Source organism: Oreochromis aureus, linkage group 20 (genome assembly GCF_013358895.1).
Source record: "Oreochromis aureus strain Israel breed Guangdong linkage group 20, ZZ_aureus, whole genome shotgun sequence".
Taxonomy (NCBI): Eukaryota; Metazoa; Chordata; class Actinopteri; order Cichliformes; family Cichlidae; genus Oreochromis; species Oreochromis aureus.
Genome location: NC_052961.1, coordinates 11,919,073 through 11,933,614, shown reverse-complemented (window position 1 = coordinate 11,933,614; position 14,542 = coordinate 11,919,073). Strand labels below are relative to the sequence as shown.

The 14,542-nt window shown below is 37.6% G+C and overlaps 3 protein-coding genes across 3 annotated transcripts; 1 reads left to right on the top strand and 2 right to left on the bottom strand.

The window, feature by feature from the left end:
* Positions 1-88: 88 nt before the first annotated feature.
* Positions 89-2,590, bottom strand: guca1b (guanylate cyclase activator 1B). The gene is made up of 4 exons (XM_031727822.2): positions 1,536-2,590; positions 980-1,129; positions 756-870; positions 89-522 (listed from the first exon to the last, which is right to left on the bottom strand). The coding sequence occupies exons 1-4, from the start codon at positions 1,737-1,739 to the stop codon at positions 398-400; spliced, it is 594 nt and encodes a 197-aa protein (XP_031583682.1). The 5' UTR covers positions 1,740-2,590; the 3' UTR covers positions 89-397.
* A 1,502-nt stretch (positions 2,591-4,092) lies between these two features.
* LOC116310938 (serine/threonine-protein phosphatase 4 regulatory subunit 2-A-like) lies at positions 4,093-9,968 on the bottom strand. Its single transcript, XM_031727894.2, has 9 exons — positions 9,835-9,968; positions 9,092-9,173; positions 8,823-8,993; positions 7,138-7,231; positions 6,981-7,018; positions 6,724-6,798; positions 6,412-6,558; positions 5,881-6,167; positions 4,093-5,344 (listed from the first exon to the last, which is right to left on the bottom strand). The coding sequence occupies exons 1-9, from the start codon at positions 9,866-9,868 to the stop codon at positions 5,055-5,057; spliced, it is 1,218 nt and encodes a 405-aa protein (XP_031583754.1). The 5' UTR covers positions 9,869-9,968; the 3' UTR covers positions 4,093-5,054.
* A 345-nt stretch (positions 9,969-10,313) lies between these two features.
* Positions 10,314-13,310, top strand: LOC116310939 (eukaryotic translation initiation factor 4E type 3-like). Its single transcript, XM_031727895.2, has 7 exons — positions 10,314-10,519; positions 11,362-11,434; positions 11,735-11,829; positions 11,914-11,974; positions 12,060-12,126; positions 12,267-12,422; positions 12,514-13,310. Exons 1-7 carry the CDS (start codon positions 10,353-10,355, stop codon positions 12,558-12,560), a joined length of 666 nt encoding a protein of 221 aa, XP_031583755.1. The 5' UTR covers positions 10,314-10,352; the 3' UTR covers positions 12,561-13,310.
* The last annotated feature ends 1,232 nt before the right edge of the window (positions 13,311-14,542 follow it).

Sequence of the window (14,542 nt, the reverse complement as noted above, 5' to 3'; positions counted from 1 at the left end):
TGCCTATCAATAAAAGTTGGCAACTTCCTGTCGTCTCCTAAATTTATTTAGTGCTTTATGTTTTAAGAAATTCACACCTTCACATTTATTGTGATTTATTAGTATGTTTATTGGAGGACTCTTTTTTTGCTCATATTATTACATATAAGAAAATAAAGCAAGGGCAGACAAACAAAACCTACATCATCATACGCAGCAATAAATGAAAGCTTGTGAAAATCTCAGCACTGATGTGGACATGTATCTAAATATGATACAACAGCATATAGCACATGAGCAGTCAGACAGTATCAGTGTTTTATTTTATATACATATAAACTGCAATATACACAAAATCACAATATGAATAGTTACACATCAGGATTGTGCATGACAGACTGACAGTCTCTGCTTCCCCCTAGAAGTCCGCACTACGGCGTCGCTCATTGAGCCAGTCTCCGGGGTTCACATCCATCTGCAGCATCTTCATCACCCACTTGTCCCTCCGTGCTCCATCGATGAACTCATCCAGTGAGAGCTCCCCTAAGTGACGCAGGACAGTTATTCTTTGGGTTATTTATGTATACATTTCTCCATTCCTGATAGATGACCACTGTAAAGCTTGCACCCACCTATCCTTTTAATATAAACAAGTAATAATGAATACGCATACAATTTTACAATTAGTGATTCACAATGCCACAGCTGCCTATCTCAGAAGTTTTAAATCATCCATGGAACATTTTAAACTGTCAGAAACCATTGCAAACACTCACCATCCCCATTTTCATCAACCAGCTCAAATATCCGGTCAACCACTTGGTCTGGGGTCAGCAGATTACATTCTTCATCCAGCTCTCCATGGCAGGCTTTCTTCAGCCGATAAATAGACTGAGAGTTACAGGAAAAGATGTTACAATGACTCCTTCAATTCAGCCAATTCAGCTGCATAATATCAACTATGCAGTACACATGGAGACTTTAAAATAGTAAATATTACCTCCACAATTTCTAGAAGCTCTGTTTTGTCGATGCACCCGCTTCCATCTTTGTCATACATTTTGAATGTCCATTTAAGTTTATGCTCCAGTTTTCCCCGAAGGACTAAGTTCAAAGCTGCCACATACTCCAAGAAATCAATGGTGTTGTCCTGTGTGCACACAAGGTTCAGATGTTGTGAAGGAATACAAGGATGTCACTAAGAACCTAAATGTTTACTTCAGTGTGGACTTTAACCTGTCAGAGAAAAGTGAAAATTATCCATTATTCCTAGAGCTAAGCTGAAACATCCAGTTTGCTTGCTGTGTATACCCTGAAAACCAAAAAAGTATTATCAGTGAAATTGATACATGGACATTTATGACATTTTTCCTTACTTGTACAAATTAATTTAGTCCTCAAAATTGCTCCAAATGATAAAATACGTATTTGATAATGAGCATCAGGTGAAACAGCACAAGCAACCTCCCGAATCAACAAATGTGTACTAATATCTTCTCCTGCTGTGTAGTTTGGTAACAACGTTAAAATGAGACAGAACAGAAGTTTGTACTTACTCCGTTTTTGTCAAATGCTCGAAACATGTTTTCAATGTAATCTGCAGCTTCCTTGTTATGAGTAACGCCAAAGAAACTCTTGAACTCGTGCATGAACAGCGTTCCACTTGGGCATTCCACAACAAACTTTTTGTACCATTCCTGCAGCTCCGCCACATCGATTTCCTTGTCTTGGTCACTCTCTTCACTCAGGCGTTGACCCATGTTGGTAATATTTTTATTCTCGCCGAAAATCACGAATATTATCTATTACATTACACGAACCTGGTTTGACCTGGTTACATTTTTTAAGCTTCCACCTACATTACAAAATGAAAAAAGTGCTCAGTTACAGAGCCAGTGGCTGCAGGCTAAGTTTGTGCAAATCAGCAAAAACCAAACTGACCAATATGGCATGAAAGTCCATAGAAGCTGAATTGTTATTAGGCTCTCAATTGTGGCAAATCCCTACTGAAAGTGAGGATGAGACACAGACTGCTATGGATCACATGATAAAGGATTAGAAATGAACACTTGTCAAATTCAATTAGTTCACAGACAGATTATGGGAGGATTGTGCTGCTGCTTGTACCTATACTAAACTAGAAGAAAAACAATACTGTGTGTGAAAGTTGTGGGGAAAAATGACATAAAAGGGTTTCAAGGATCTCTGATTTCATTCAATTTTCACAAATTAAAATGTATTATTATTTAATTATATGATTTAAGTTTACATTAAGGTATAAAATGCCAAAGGTAAGCTAAGGCCTAAAGTCTGTATAGTGTATAATAGTTTTGAATCGAGTGATTTAAGGCTTTACAAAGCAGAGCTGGAATTCAAATTTTAGTTTTTGAGGTTATATAATTGAGGGGAAAATCAAATGAATTGATAGAATGATCAAACAAAAGGTCAAGCACATTAAAATAAAGTATTACCTGTGGACTAATAGGTAATCTATTCCAAAATAGAAAGCTCCTGACCCGTCTGATAATTCACTCAGCTCAGTCCTTTAGTTATCCCTGGAAACCCTGACCTTCAGGTGCCAGGTAATTAACTGGTACCCTGATTACTCTATGAATGCCCACTCTAGTCTTACTGAAGCCTATAATAAAATTGTTGTCACTAGTGATGTGCATTTAAATCCACCTCATATCTCAAAATAGAAATTCTATTTTGGAAAAGGGTCAAACATCAAGCAGGCTTTTGTTTTGTTTTTGAGTAGAAAGCAGACTTGGAAACAGCTATACTTTTTCACTAGAACATCAGCGTTAGCAGGATCTTATCTTTTGTTTATAGGTGAAAACATGGCTTGGCCCATTTCCTTCCCGGCTAATATACGTGCTGACAACAGGAATAGTGATAATCTTAGCTTAGAGGTTTCAAGGCCATTGAGGAGTCACTGGATGATATCCTTGCACGATTAAAATGATTTACACCTCCTGTCTTACACAAGAGATATTCCCCCTCATCCAGTCATCGTACAAATGCTTTTACCTGTGCTGATGACCCATTTCTATGCCCATGCCTGGCAGTTTTCTGTAATGTATTATATATATGACATTGTTACTTCTAGAGTTTTAGCTTAGTAAAATAAAAGCAAGCTTTCAGAATGGAAGCAGGCAAGCATGTTAGAACATAGACCTACATTAGTTACACCTTGCTAGTACCAGGTTTTTCCCTTATTTGCTGTCAGAACTGCCTTAATTCTTCATGGAATAGCTTCAGTAGGTTGCTGGAAATATTCCTCAAACATTTTGGTCCATGTTGATATGATACAGACACGCTGCTGCTGCAGATTTGTCAGCTGCTCATCTGTGATGTGAATCTCTTGCTCCAACACGTTTCAAAAGTGTTATCCTACTGGAAGCAGCCATTAGGTAGACTGTGTGGTGCTTAGGGGTCTAAAGTGTGCTAAGAAAATACGCTTCGCCCCATTACACCACCAGCAGCAGTCTAAACCTTTGATACATAGCACGTTTTTTTTGTTTTTTTTTATCTCTTGGTTTTTGGAGAGCCCTTGGGAATTGCAGTCTGAGTTTCCTGTTCTTAGACGACAGGAGTGGCACCTGATACAGTCTTCTGCTGCTGTAGTCCATCTGCCCAGAGATGTTCTTGTTGTAAGAAATGGGTATCTGAGTTACTCAACTAGAAACAGCCTGGTCATTCTCCTCTGATCTCTGGGCATTTTGTCACAGAGAACTTACTCAACTAGAAACAGACCTCCCAGGTCATGACCAGCCTGTTTATCAGTCAACTCACCCTTTCTTCCTATTCTGAGACTTGCTTTGAACTTCAACAAGTCTTCGTGATCAAGTCCAAATGCCTCAATGCAGTGGGTTGCTTCAATCTGAATAGCTAAACATTTACATTAATGTCCATTTGCAAATGTTTCTTGAAAAACACTAGACATGCTATCAAACTCATTTTTGAGTGCAGCTAAACAATAATTCCCTGGACACAATTGTTGTGATTATACAATTAATCTGAAACTAAAATGTTATAAATGTTTCAAACTTTTGCAGCTTAACACCAGCTGTGTTAACATTAACCCAGATAAGCAACTGCCTTAACACCAGCTGGGCAAAGTACACTTCAAATTTCAGCATTTATTGCTTTCCATGAATACTATGATACAAGCGCAAGCCTTCAGTTTCCAGCGATGATCAGTTTTACGAAGGCAGTGGACATTTATTACAAGTCTACAAAAACTGATTTACAGATACATACTGTAAAAATTCCTAATTATCAAAAGTGACGACTGTAAACTAAAGTATGACATACATAAAGTGTAAAAGTACCTTGTATTGTGTTTACAGGGCTTGATGCAGAAATGGCTACCCTTAAGCCAAAGCAATATTCTATCTAACCAAACTGGTTACTACAATACCGTTTTATACTGGCTTCATAGAATGAAAACCAAAACTATAACATTTTCCACATCCTTCAAGGGGTCAAAGCTGACAAGTGCAAGATAATGTTAATAAGAAATATATTTACGGTATGTGCTTCATAGAAAAAGCAAACAGACATATGTGAAGCATTGCTTCACATTCTACATGGCAGGTGTCCTCGTTCACCTTAAGAGAGACACATTCATTAGTGAGATAGTCAAAACAACTGTGCTTAGGCTAAAACAAACTCTATCAAACATATCTTTATGGAAATACATGCCGAATGAATAATGAAAATTCAGAGTACATCAGTTACATCAGTTATTAGGGTTAAATTATTACGTTCAGATATAAAAATCAAGAAAAAAAAGATTAGAAAAACTTTTAGTCAACAGTGAAAAAGGCAGTCTCCATAATCTTCTTTTAAATCCATGCCTTCCAGTTTAAAGACCAGGTGATGTGTGGCCTTGAGAATTTGAAACTGATTAGGACAAAAAGATCCTTCTGTGAGGAATCTAGAGGGTCACATCACTCTTGGTCCTTACAGGTCCACAGTGCTACAGATATACCCTTGGTGTGGTATCATACAGTGTAAAAAAGAAAAAAAAGAAAAGAAAAAAAAAGTCAGATGGCAGACAGGCCTTGAAGTTAGTCAAGTTCCCCAGGCTCTATTGCAGTCTCTGCACTGTTTGAAATGCCAGCAACGCCCTCTGTTGACAAGTCTGGTGAATTACTGGAAGAGGGGATCTGCTTGTCACTGGTTAAGTCATCTCCATCGCTGCCGTTTCCCTCCCCACTGTCCGGCTCAAAACTTTCCTCTGATGGAACAGGCTGCTCAGATTCGTCCACAGTGCTATCGCTCTTCAGACTGTGGTCAGCCGTATCCTCAGATGAGTCTTCTTCCACCTCAGAGGGTCCTGATTGTGTGCTGCTTGGCTCTGGAAGCAAAGTCGAAGGTATTTTAACATGACGTTTTAAGTGACATTCTGCGGCAACTAACTTGTAGGCTATCCAGCTGAATATGTGAATTTAAAGACTAGTGTTGTAAAGTGGGCAAAATAAGTATTTCAACAAGAATCTGTGAAGTGGATCTCAAATATAAACCTTTTTAAAGAAGTGGCACAGAGAGCAATAATACTTTAATATGGGAAGAAACATCAATGCACCTTTATCAGAAGCTAAGAAGGTGTAAGGTGAGAGATTTTTACAAAACTATTCAGAACATTTGCCTGTTTGAAAGGCACAGAAATATTGCTTTAACTTTAGGCTAACTAGGTTTTAGTCAGTTTGTATTTATGTTCTACTACAGAGAAATAACATCAGCCAAGAGATCTGTATTAAAAAGATCTATGTTGTCTTTTTTGCAACACTTATAAGCCCCTCTGTATTTGAAATTATAAGGATGCAACTATTATGAAGACACTGTAGTGTCAGAAGTTATAAAATAGCCTAAATAAGGATCATGAACACATACCATGATTGTCAGATACACTAGGTGTGTCACAAGATGTTCCACTTTTGTATTCTTGACCACAGGAGTGTTTTGAAGACTCTGGTGTCTCTGGCGAGCTCTCTGGCGAGCTCTCTGGCCCTTGATGACAAGACGACTCATTTTTTTCACTTGTCGTTTCATTCTCCTCAGTTTCATCAAATTTCAGTCTCTTCACCTCTTGCTTATCGCCATCAGAATCCTCTTCTTCTGGGTGTTTATTCTTTATCCCACTATTTGGTGTCATCTCACCTTCTGATAGTGAGGTTTCACTGAAACATACACAGTAAAATCTGTTAAACAGATTATATACTGAAATGCCAGCCAATGAGTTGCTCTTTCTTTGTTTGTTTTTTTCTTAAGCCAGGGTCTTGACAAAACCTAATTATAAACGAGATCTCTCCTCTGTAAAAACCTTAAAAGTAGGTTTTTATAGAGGAGATATAAAAAAAACTAACAAAAAACTAGAGTATAATACACTCTTGATAGGACATATTACCAGATCAAACAATTTACCTTATGCCCTGCTCCTCCACCTCCTCTGTGGCTGGCTCTGGTTCTTTGCTGACTGGACAATCAGGGAGCCCGTTGGTGGAAAGTGAAGTTGGCAATGACAGCTTTGGTCTGTTGAGTGGTTTTGGTGTGCCTGGCCCATTCACATTTCTACTCCAAAAGAACAAAATATTATTTCTGACAGGCAAGATTGCTTTGTCTTTACTATACTGTGGTTGTCCTTATGTTATTTGGCTTTAAAATTTTCCCACTTGCTAGCAATTTATGAAGCAATTTCAAATTTGTATAAATCAATCACTGACATTTTGCACCCACCTGTCTGTATATAGAGAAGAGTTGCCAGGAAACATCACTCCATTCATTCTGTTTATACTGGATGCCCCATTTTTCCTTTAAAGAGGTAGAAAGGCACAGAAAAAAAAACAACTGGCTGTTAAATGGCTGCTGTAAGTGTGACTCAATAATAATGCATAAAATCTCTGGGGACCATTACTGTCAACAGAAGCAGCTTGAGAAAAATACAGCACACAGAAGAGCAAAGGAAACAGAATCTTAACAGCCAATGTACTCACTCTGATGTGGGGTAGATACAGCTCACCACCATTACATTCTGAAAAGGAGAAAAAATATAAGCTTTTTTTCAAGCCATGAAATGCACATTTACATTTTGATATGCTAATATTGTTTATCTTATTTTCAGATACTAAGATAATATGGTTTATTGCTCACCTTCTCCAAACCCCTGAGAAACTTGTCTGTTCCTGTGTAGTTTCGCTTGGGGTCCATAAGGAGTTCACATAGACGCTGAATGGTGAATGGGATTCTGTAAAGTTAGAGAAATATTTAGGATCAGGGAACAGATGATGATGAGCATAAGTAAGTAGGGCTGTGCGATATGACCAAAATCTCATATCCCGATATAAGGCATTTATCGTCCCGACAACGATATATAATAAGAAAATTTTTATATTTTCTGTAAATTCTGTGAATCTCGGGCAACTCGACATGCGTGAAGTGTTTTTCAGCTGGGCATTGTGTACCTGGAGTCGAGTGTTACATAAGTTGAAACAGCCTCAATTTTCTTTGTGAATATTTATTACACGGCGTGCTGCGGGGAAAAGCCTGTTTTAAGCTTTATATTTTTTTAGCACATGACGGCTCTTTTTAGCTTCTCATGCATAAACACTATGCATTCTATTTCACTTGATTCAGTTTATTTTGAAAAATCTCAACAGGATCTTCAGCTTTATTGTGAAAGGTTTATGTGGAAAACGCATAAAAACAATCGCTTGTCCAGCCGTAGTGTGGCTATATTAAATATAAGAGAAAGAGAGAACATCGGGAAATTATACAGTGACCATCAAAACGATGAAAAAATATTGCCGTAAACAGTTTTCTTTGCGACACCACGAAACAAATGATAGCGTAATATGAAACGATAGACGTTTTCATATCGTCATCCGATATATATCGTTATATCGAACAGCCCTATAAGCAAGTAAGAGTTTAATACATGCAGCCAAAAAAAAAGAGAGAAAAAAAAGAATAATCTGCATGTATCTGGTCAGCTACAGTCATAAATGATCTGTGTGTGTGTATTCATGATCGTTTATGTTAATGAGAGTATGGGGAGTGAGTTGGAGGGCGGGGTGGGGTGGGGTGGGCTGCTTTTAACCATGTAAAGCACTTTGTGCTACTTTTTTTTTTTGTATGAAAAGTGCTTTATAAATAAAGATTGATTGATTGATTGATTGAATACACCCAGGCTACTAAGCAGGAGACGCTAGCAGTTGCGAGGCCCAAAAGTAAACAAATGGCTCCATCGAGCATTGCTGGAGCACTCGCTAGTTGCACTCTATATGATAGTAAGATCCCAGGTAGAAAACAATATTGTGCAACCTCTCGAAGAGTTATAATGTTAAGATACCTTGGGTATTGTTAAACACTCCTTTTATTCTTTTAGTTATAATTTCCAGGGGAAAACACTCTGTATACTACTGTGTCACTGCTATTGCACTATAAGGCTGCTGTTGGCATCTTGTTTCAGTAGATTCACACTGCAGTCACACTGCCTGCAAGATTCAATCAGCAATTCAGTATTTTTCCCCTATCATAAATATTATTATTGCATATTTTCTTAAAATACTGTGATATAATTTATGAGGGTATATTGCCCACCCTGTTAGACCGACACTAACACACTGCAGCGCACAGTGGGCAGAATAAAATATGAGTAAACCTTGTACATTTTTTATATAAAATGCATGCTCAAATATCTAGATGTTTTTGTGGTTATGTTTTGATTTAACAGCATGTAGGAATACCAATAATAAAAACTACTGATTGAAACTCAGTCACTACTGAAGTTGTGACTAAGGATTTGTTTACCGTTGCTCATTATAATCTCAACTCACCCATTGTATCCATCCACTATTTTTAAGATCCTCGTCTTCATTTCTTCAAATGGGACAAACTCTACATTGGGATTATGTGGTCCTCTCTGTTCTGGTGTTGCAGCATGAAAATCATCCATGACTTTTTCCAATTTAAACATGAAGTATGTTTTGAACTGTGACCACGGGATCCTGTAAGACAACGCAAGTTTGCTTTAAACAAATCTGTTAAGTGTAGTTGTGTAAAATTTAATGGGTGTAGCCATCGTTCATGTACCCATGGTACTCACATCGGTTGGCCCGTCTTGGCAATATGACACAAAAATTGCTCCAACAGGGGACAGGTCTCTTTCTTCCCTTTCTTCTCAAAATCTGCAAAAGCCAACATTAAGGAACAAAAAGAAAGTTTAATTTTAATAACCTTAAAACAAGCTAGGAAACAACGCTGATCCCCAAGATAATAAAACAAATGCATGCGGCTGCACTGAACTAAATATCAAAGGTGAATACTTTTAAAATAACCTGAGAAGATAATGTTTGGTTTCAGGCTTCTCCAAATTACAGTGTAAAGTGACATCGATTAAAATATTTACTGCTGCATCAAGAGAAAATACATTCATTAAACAAGACCAAATGTTAAGTGCAACTTCATAAAATCCCCAAACCATTCTCAGTTAACTATATAGAAAGTTCCCACAAGTTAGTTAGCTAGCATTTTATTGTTAGCAGCATGTTGTGACGTTATCAAGCTAGCTGTTTACATAATCGCTAAGCGTCTGTGGGGAAATAAATAGGTGTAAAGTGTGTGAAGACGAAATTTTTGCATGCAGAAGACAGCATTAAAATGGTGAAATCATGCAGAGACTGAATTCAGAGACGCTAGATGCTTCTTTTAAACGCTAGTTGTTGTTGATAAGCTAAGTTACGAGATAACGTAGTTAGCAAACATAAGACATTTTGCTCAGGGCATTAAGCCAAATATAAAGGAAATAATCAATCTAATAATAGCTCATTTAACAACTGCAAACATTGCCTTGAAACGCTTCCAACAATGCGTCGATGTCCATTGCTGTGGCCAGTCAGAGGCAAGAAATACTTGCAGGTTAGTAGCACGTTAGCAGGTAGCAACCCAACAAAGCTGGTGGCAGTGACGACTGCGCATGTCTGCAATTACGTATTCACATTTGCGGAAGACGCGAAGATCAACAAAGCAGAGCGCTGCCCCCCCGCAAAGAAATAAGTTGCTAAAATTAAAATACTTGTTATTCTCGCCGCGGAGGTATTAATATTTTCATTTACTGCATGTGCAGGATTACGTGACGGAAACTTCTCGATCGCTCTGGCGCGCTGTAGATGCCGCAGGCAGTCAGCGGGGCGTCATCGTTTTGTGTTGTGACGGCGCAAACCGGTGAAGCGACCAATGAGTCAGCAGCTGATCGTGGTTAGTTTTACCTAAGGAGCCTATATATTTACACCACGGACGACGGCAACAGTGAAAGCAAGACATCTGCTAGTTTTTAGTACGTGGTCACTTGGTTTTCAGTGGTAACGATGGCAGTTCCAGTAGCTGCATTACAACTGAGCTCATCATCCAGCCCGAGTCTGCTGGAGCACAACATTCATATCAGTGACAGAAATTTGGGAGGGATTTCTAATAACAATAACAATGGAAATGACACCCTGCCTTTACATTCTCCCTGGACATTCTGGCTTGACAGGTAAGAAACTGTTTAATTTCACCCACTCCCGGTTGTGTTAGCATTTGCTGTAGTTGTCTGGGTGAACTCTTTGTTGTTGACCTGTTATGGAGAACAAAGAGGGGAAATGAATTTATCAGGCCTCTAGTGTAAGTCAGGCATTGTAGCTTAGATAATATAACAGGTGATCTTAACAACAAAACGGTGATTGTTGTTGTTGTTTTTCTTTATTTAATCAGAAAAGAACATTGCACAAGATACACATACAAAATGCTTGGTAATGGTGATGCAGCTTATCTGCCAACTGTTTCCTGTCTGACCTACATAAACAATTCCTCTTCTTGGAAGGATCTTAAAATAAGCAAAGGGTGTAATTATGACTGGCTGGCTGAATATTAATAACTCAGCGTGATTTCAGATAAGGTCACTGCACGTTCTTATTAACACAGGTGTTATTCTGTTGCTGCTCATGTGATTGTTATTGTTTAGTGAGTCACTACTTCTGTTTAAGTAAAATTTACTTTTACTTCTCAATAAAGTTTCTAGTTTGACACTAAGTAATCAAAACAGAGTTGAACATAAGCAACACTGAGTTACACAAGCCCATCGTCCACTGTGTGTACAAATCAGAGGGTGCAGTGTTCAAACGGGGTCAGTGTTGTTTACTGTTTACTGGCGTTTTTGTCATCTGATCCCCCCCCCCAAACACTTGACCCCATCCTGTCTGCTCAGAGGGCATGATTCGGACACATGTGATTAATTTAGCTCAGAAAAACGGTTTATTTAGTTGATCTGAGATATTTATAAGCTTGAATTTAAAAAAGAAAAGAAGGTAGAATCTGATTTTCTTTTTTTCTTGATAGATCTCTACCAGGAACAACAGCAGCTGAGTGTGAGTCAAACCTGAAGAAAATCTACACTGTGGAGACTGTCCAGGTACGATGAATACACAAATTGGTTGTACATCTGTTGGTAGTTGGTGTTTAAAATGTTTGTGATTGATGTCTTTGTATTTAAAAGCAATTCATAATTTTATTCAAAGTACTCTCAGCTCTTGACTAAGCGTCGTGTAATAAGAATGCCAGTTTATCAGTAGGTGTGTGTAGATAAGAGTAATAAGGAAATTCTTTTTGGCCACTGCAAAATATCACCAAGGCCAAATGTCTGTGCTCCATGTGTTGGTAAATGGTTCAATAAAATGACCCATTTCCTCTGCTCACCTTTGCTCTGGAGTAGAACTTTTGGAGAGTTTACAACAACATACCTGGGGTCTCCAGCTTGCCACTGAGATGGAGCTATCATCTGATGAGAGGAGAAAGAAAACCACTCTGGTGAGCTGAACCTCAAGAACAACATTTGTTTTCACATGATGTCATTTTTATAATTTGTAATGTCACTTCCTTATTTGCATACAGGGAAGAAGAAAGCAATGCCAAAGGTGGTGTGTGGAAAATGAAAGTACCCAAAGAATGCACTGTAAGTTATACAACACATTTAAGCGTTTATTTTGTACACGATCTACTTTCATGATCATTAAATAAAGTTGTCTTCTCATTTATAGTCTGCTGTGTGGAAGGAGTTGCTTTTGGCTACTATTGGAGAGCAGTTCAGTGATTATTGTGCTGCAGGTGAAATTCTTTTAAATGTTCTTGATTGTGATTATATATTTTTTAAATTATTATTATATTCTGTAAAACACCATTGCTATTATAGCTTGCAAACGCTATGAGTCAGAAATGCTTAATTGTCATTTTTTTATTTTTTACAGAGGATGAAGTAGTTGGAGTCAGTGTTAGTATAAGAGACAGAGAAGATGTCGTTCAGGTCTGGAATGGAAATGCTTCTTGTGTTAACGAGTCAAACATCATAGGAAGGATCAACGAGCTCCTTCCACAAGTACCTTTTAAAGCGGTGTTTTATAAACGTGAGTATTTTCTTCTTTTCTTTGGGTGCGGTATCATCATTTTTAATGACTGAAATCATGAGATGTGATAAGATCTTCTGTTATATTTCAGCCCATGAGGAGCACCATGCTTTCGAAGGAGGTAGATCAAGACATTAGCAACTCTCAAGAACCTTTTTTTTTTTTTTTTGTGTGTGTGTTTTTTGTTTTGTTTTGCTCATGAACGTGTTTTAATTTTCTTCTGGGGGGGATTGTGATAATACTGGGGCAAATTTTGGAGCATTCGATTTGCTTCATGTATCATCTTAATTACCTCAATGTAGTTCATGTATAAAGCCTCAAAGTCAAGGAAATTTCACATCTTTTAAGTATTACTGTCATACATGATAAAAAATATCATTGTTTTAGTCTAAAGTAAAAAGTCAGTTTAGTTTAAATATGTCTACGGCAGTATTTGTATGTTTAGCTTTTCTTTTTTTTTTTTTTTTTTTTTTTTAATACTTGCACAATTTTACAGAATTGTAACCAAAACAATAACTCGTGTAGATGTATTCTAGCTTACTTTGTGTAGTTTACCAAGCACATAAAAAGCTAGGTCTTTAAACTACATCTAATTTTGGGGGATTTTTGAGCAAAGAAAGTATCACAAGCAAACCTTTATATTAATAACACATTACACAGCTTTTCTAGCCAGTGATTTTATCTTTTTGTAAATTACAGTAAGAAAATACTGTTGTCTGTTCAGGACAAGATGAATAATTAGTATGCTGTAAGGTGAATATTTGAACATAAATTGCACATTTTTTTTTCATTTTCTTGTGTAGAATAAGGGGGATGGGGAAAGGAATATGTTAGTATTACAATAAAGTGACCTCGGTGCACAAGACACCTTGAGTAGATGCTGAGAAATATATGCAATAATTTCTATTCTGTAGGAAATTTGCCGTGTTGTGGTTGTCATTTTTACTTAAGCCTCTGCTCTATGTCAAGCACTTTGTACTGTGTATAAAAGACATCTGATAGTCCCTCTAGAGCAAGGGTGTCGAACTCCAGGCCTCAAGGGCCGGGGTCCTGCAGGTTTTCGATCTCACCTTGGGTCTACACACCTGAATCACATGATTAGTTCATTACCAGGCCTCTGGAGTTCAAGACATGTTGAGGAAGTCATTTAGCCATTTAAATCAGCTGTGATGGATGAAGACACATCTAAAACCTACAGGACCCCGGCCCCTTGGTTTGTGTCAGAGTTAACAGCATATGGAGTTGTGGTAACTGAGACCAAATACAATTTGGTTTTGTGTCACCTTTTCTGATCAAGTGCAATGTTTTTATGTATTCTCTTAAGTCTGAAGTACATAAAACTGCCCCCAGGAAAAATGACCAATAAATACACAACACACAGAAATCTGTCACGAGGGCACAAAGAAGCTGTTGCTGTTTGGAGCCAATTTAAATATTTTTAAGAAGAGATGTTATTGTAGCATCAATGCCAAAACTGCAGGAAAAAAGTTCATTAGTGATAGTTTATTTCTGTTGTACTAAGGTGGTTTCAGTTTCTCGAAAATCCATTGCTTTAATGTGTTGGCTCTCTGTGGTGTCATATGAGTAAACCTATATATGTACAATTTAAAATCAGCCATGTTTAAGAAATGTCAAAATTCATGTTAATATGTCTCACCAAAGGCGCCTTTTCAACAGAGCTTTTTTTTTTTTTCACTGATACTGCAATACTCATACAATTGACTTGATTTCCACAAAGTTAGCATTGACACCAACAGAAAGACTGCTGCTGTCATTTATCAATCAAATGTTGACGTATTTGTAATGTGGCTCAGCTTCAGTACTCTGCTAGATGAATATAACACTTGCCAAAATTGCTTTCTTTAACCCGTATTGTTCAGTTTTTATAGTAACATTAAGAGCACATACTGTAGGATAAGAGAATAACAATAGCGTTTCATTGCACATGTACAGCTGACTGCTCACTGCAGATCTCAGACCTTGTAACTGATTGTTGATCTTGGATGGTGCCTTGTGTTCATCAGCAGTTTACATTGTTAAAGTCCTCTGTTTTCTGCATATCGAAACTGTATGATTCTCCATTAGTTTTACACATGTTTAAAAGAAATAAAAATGTTTCA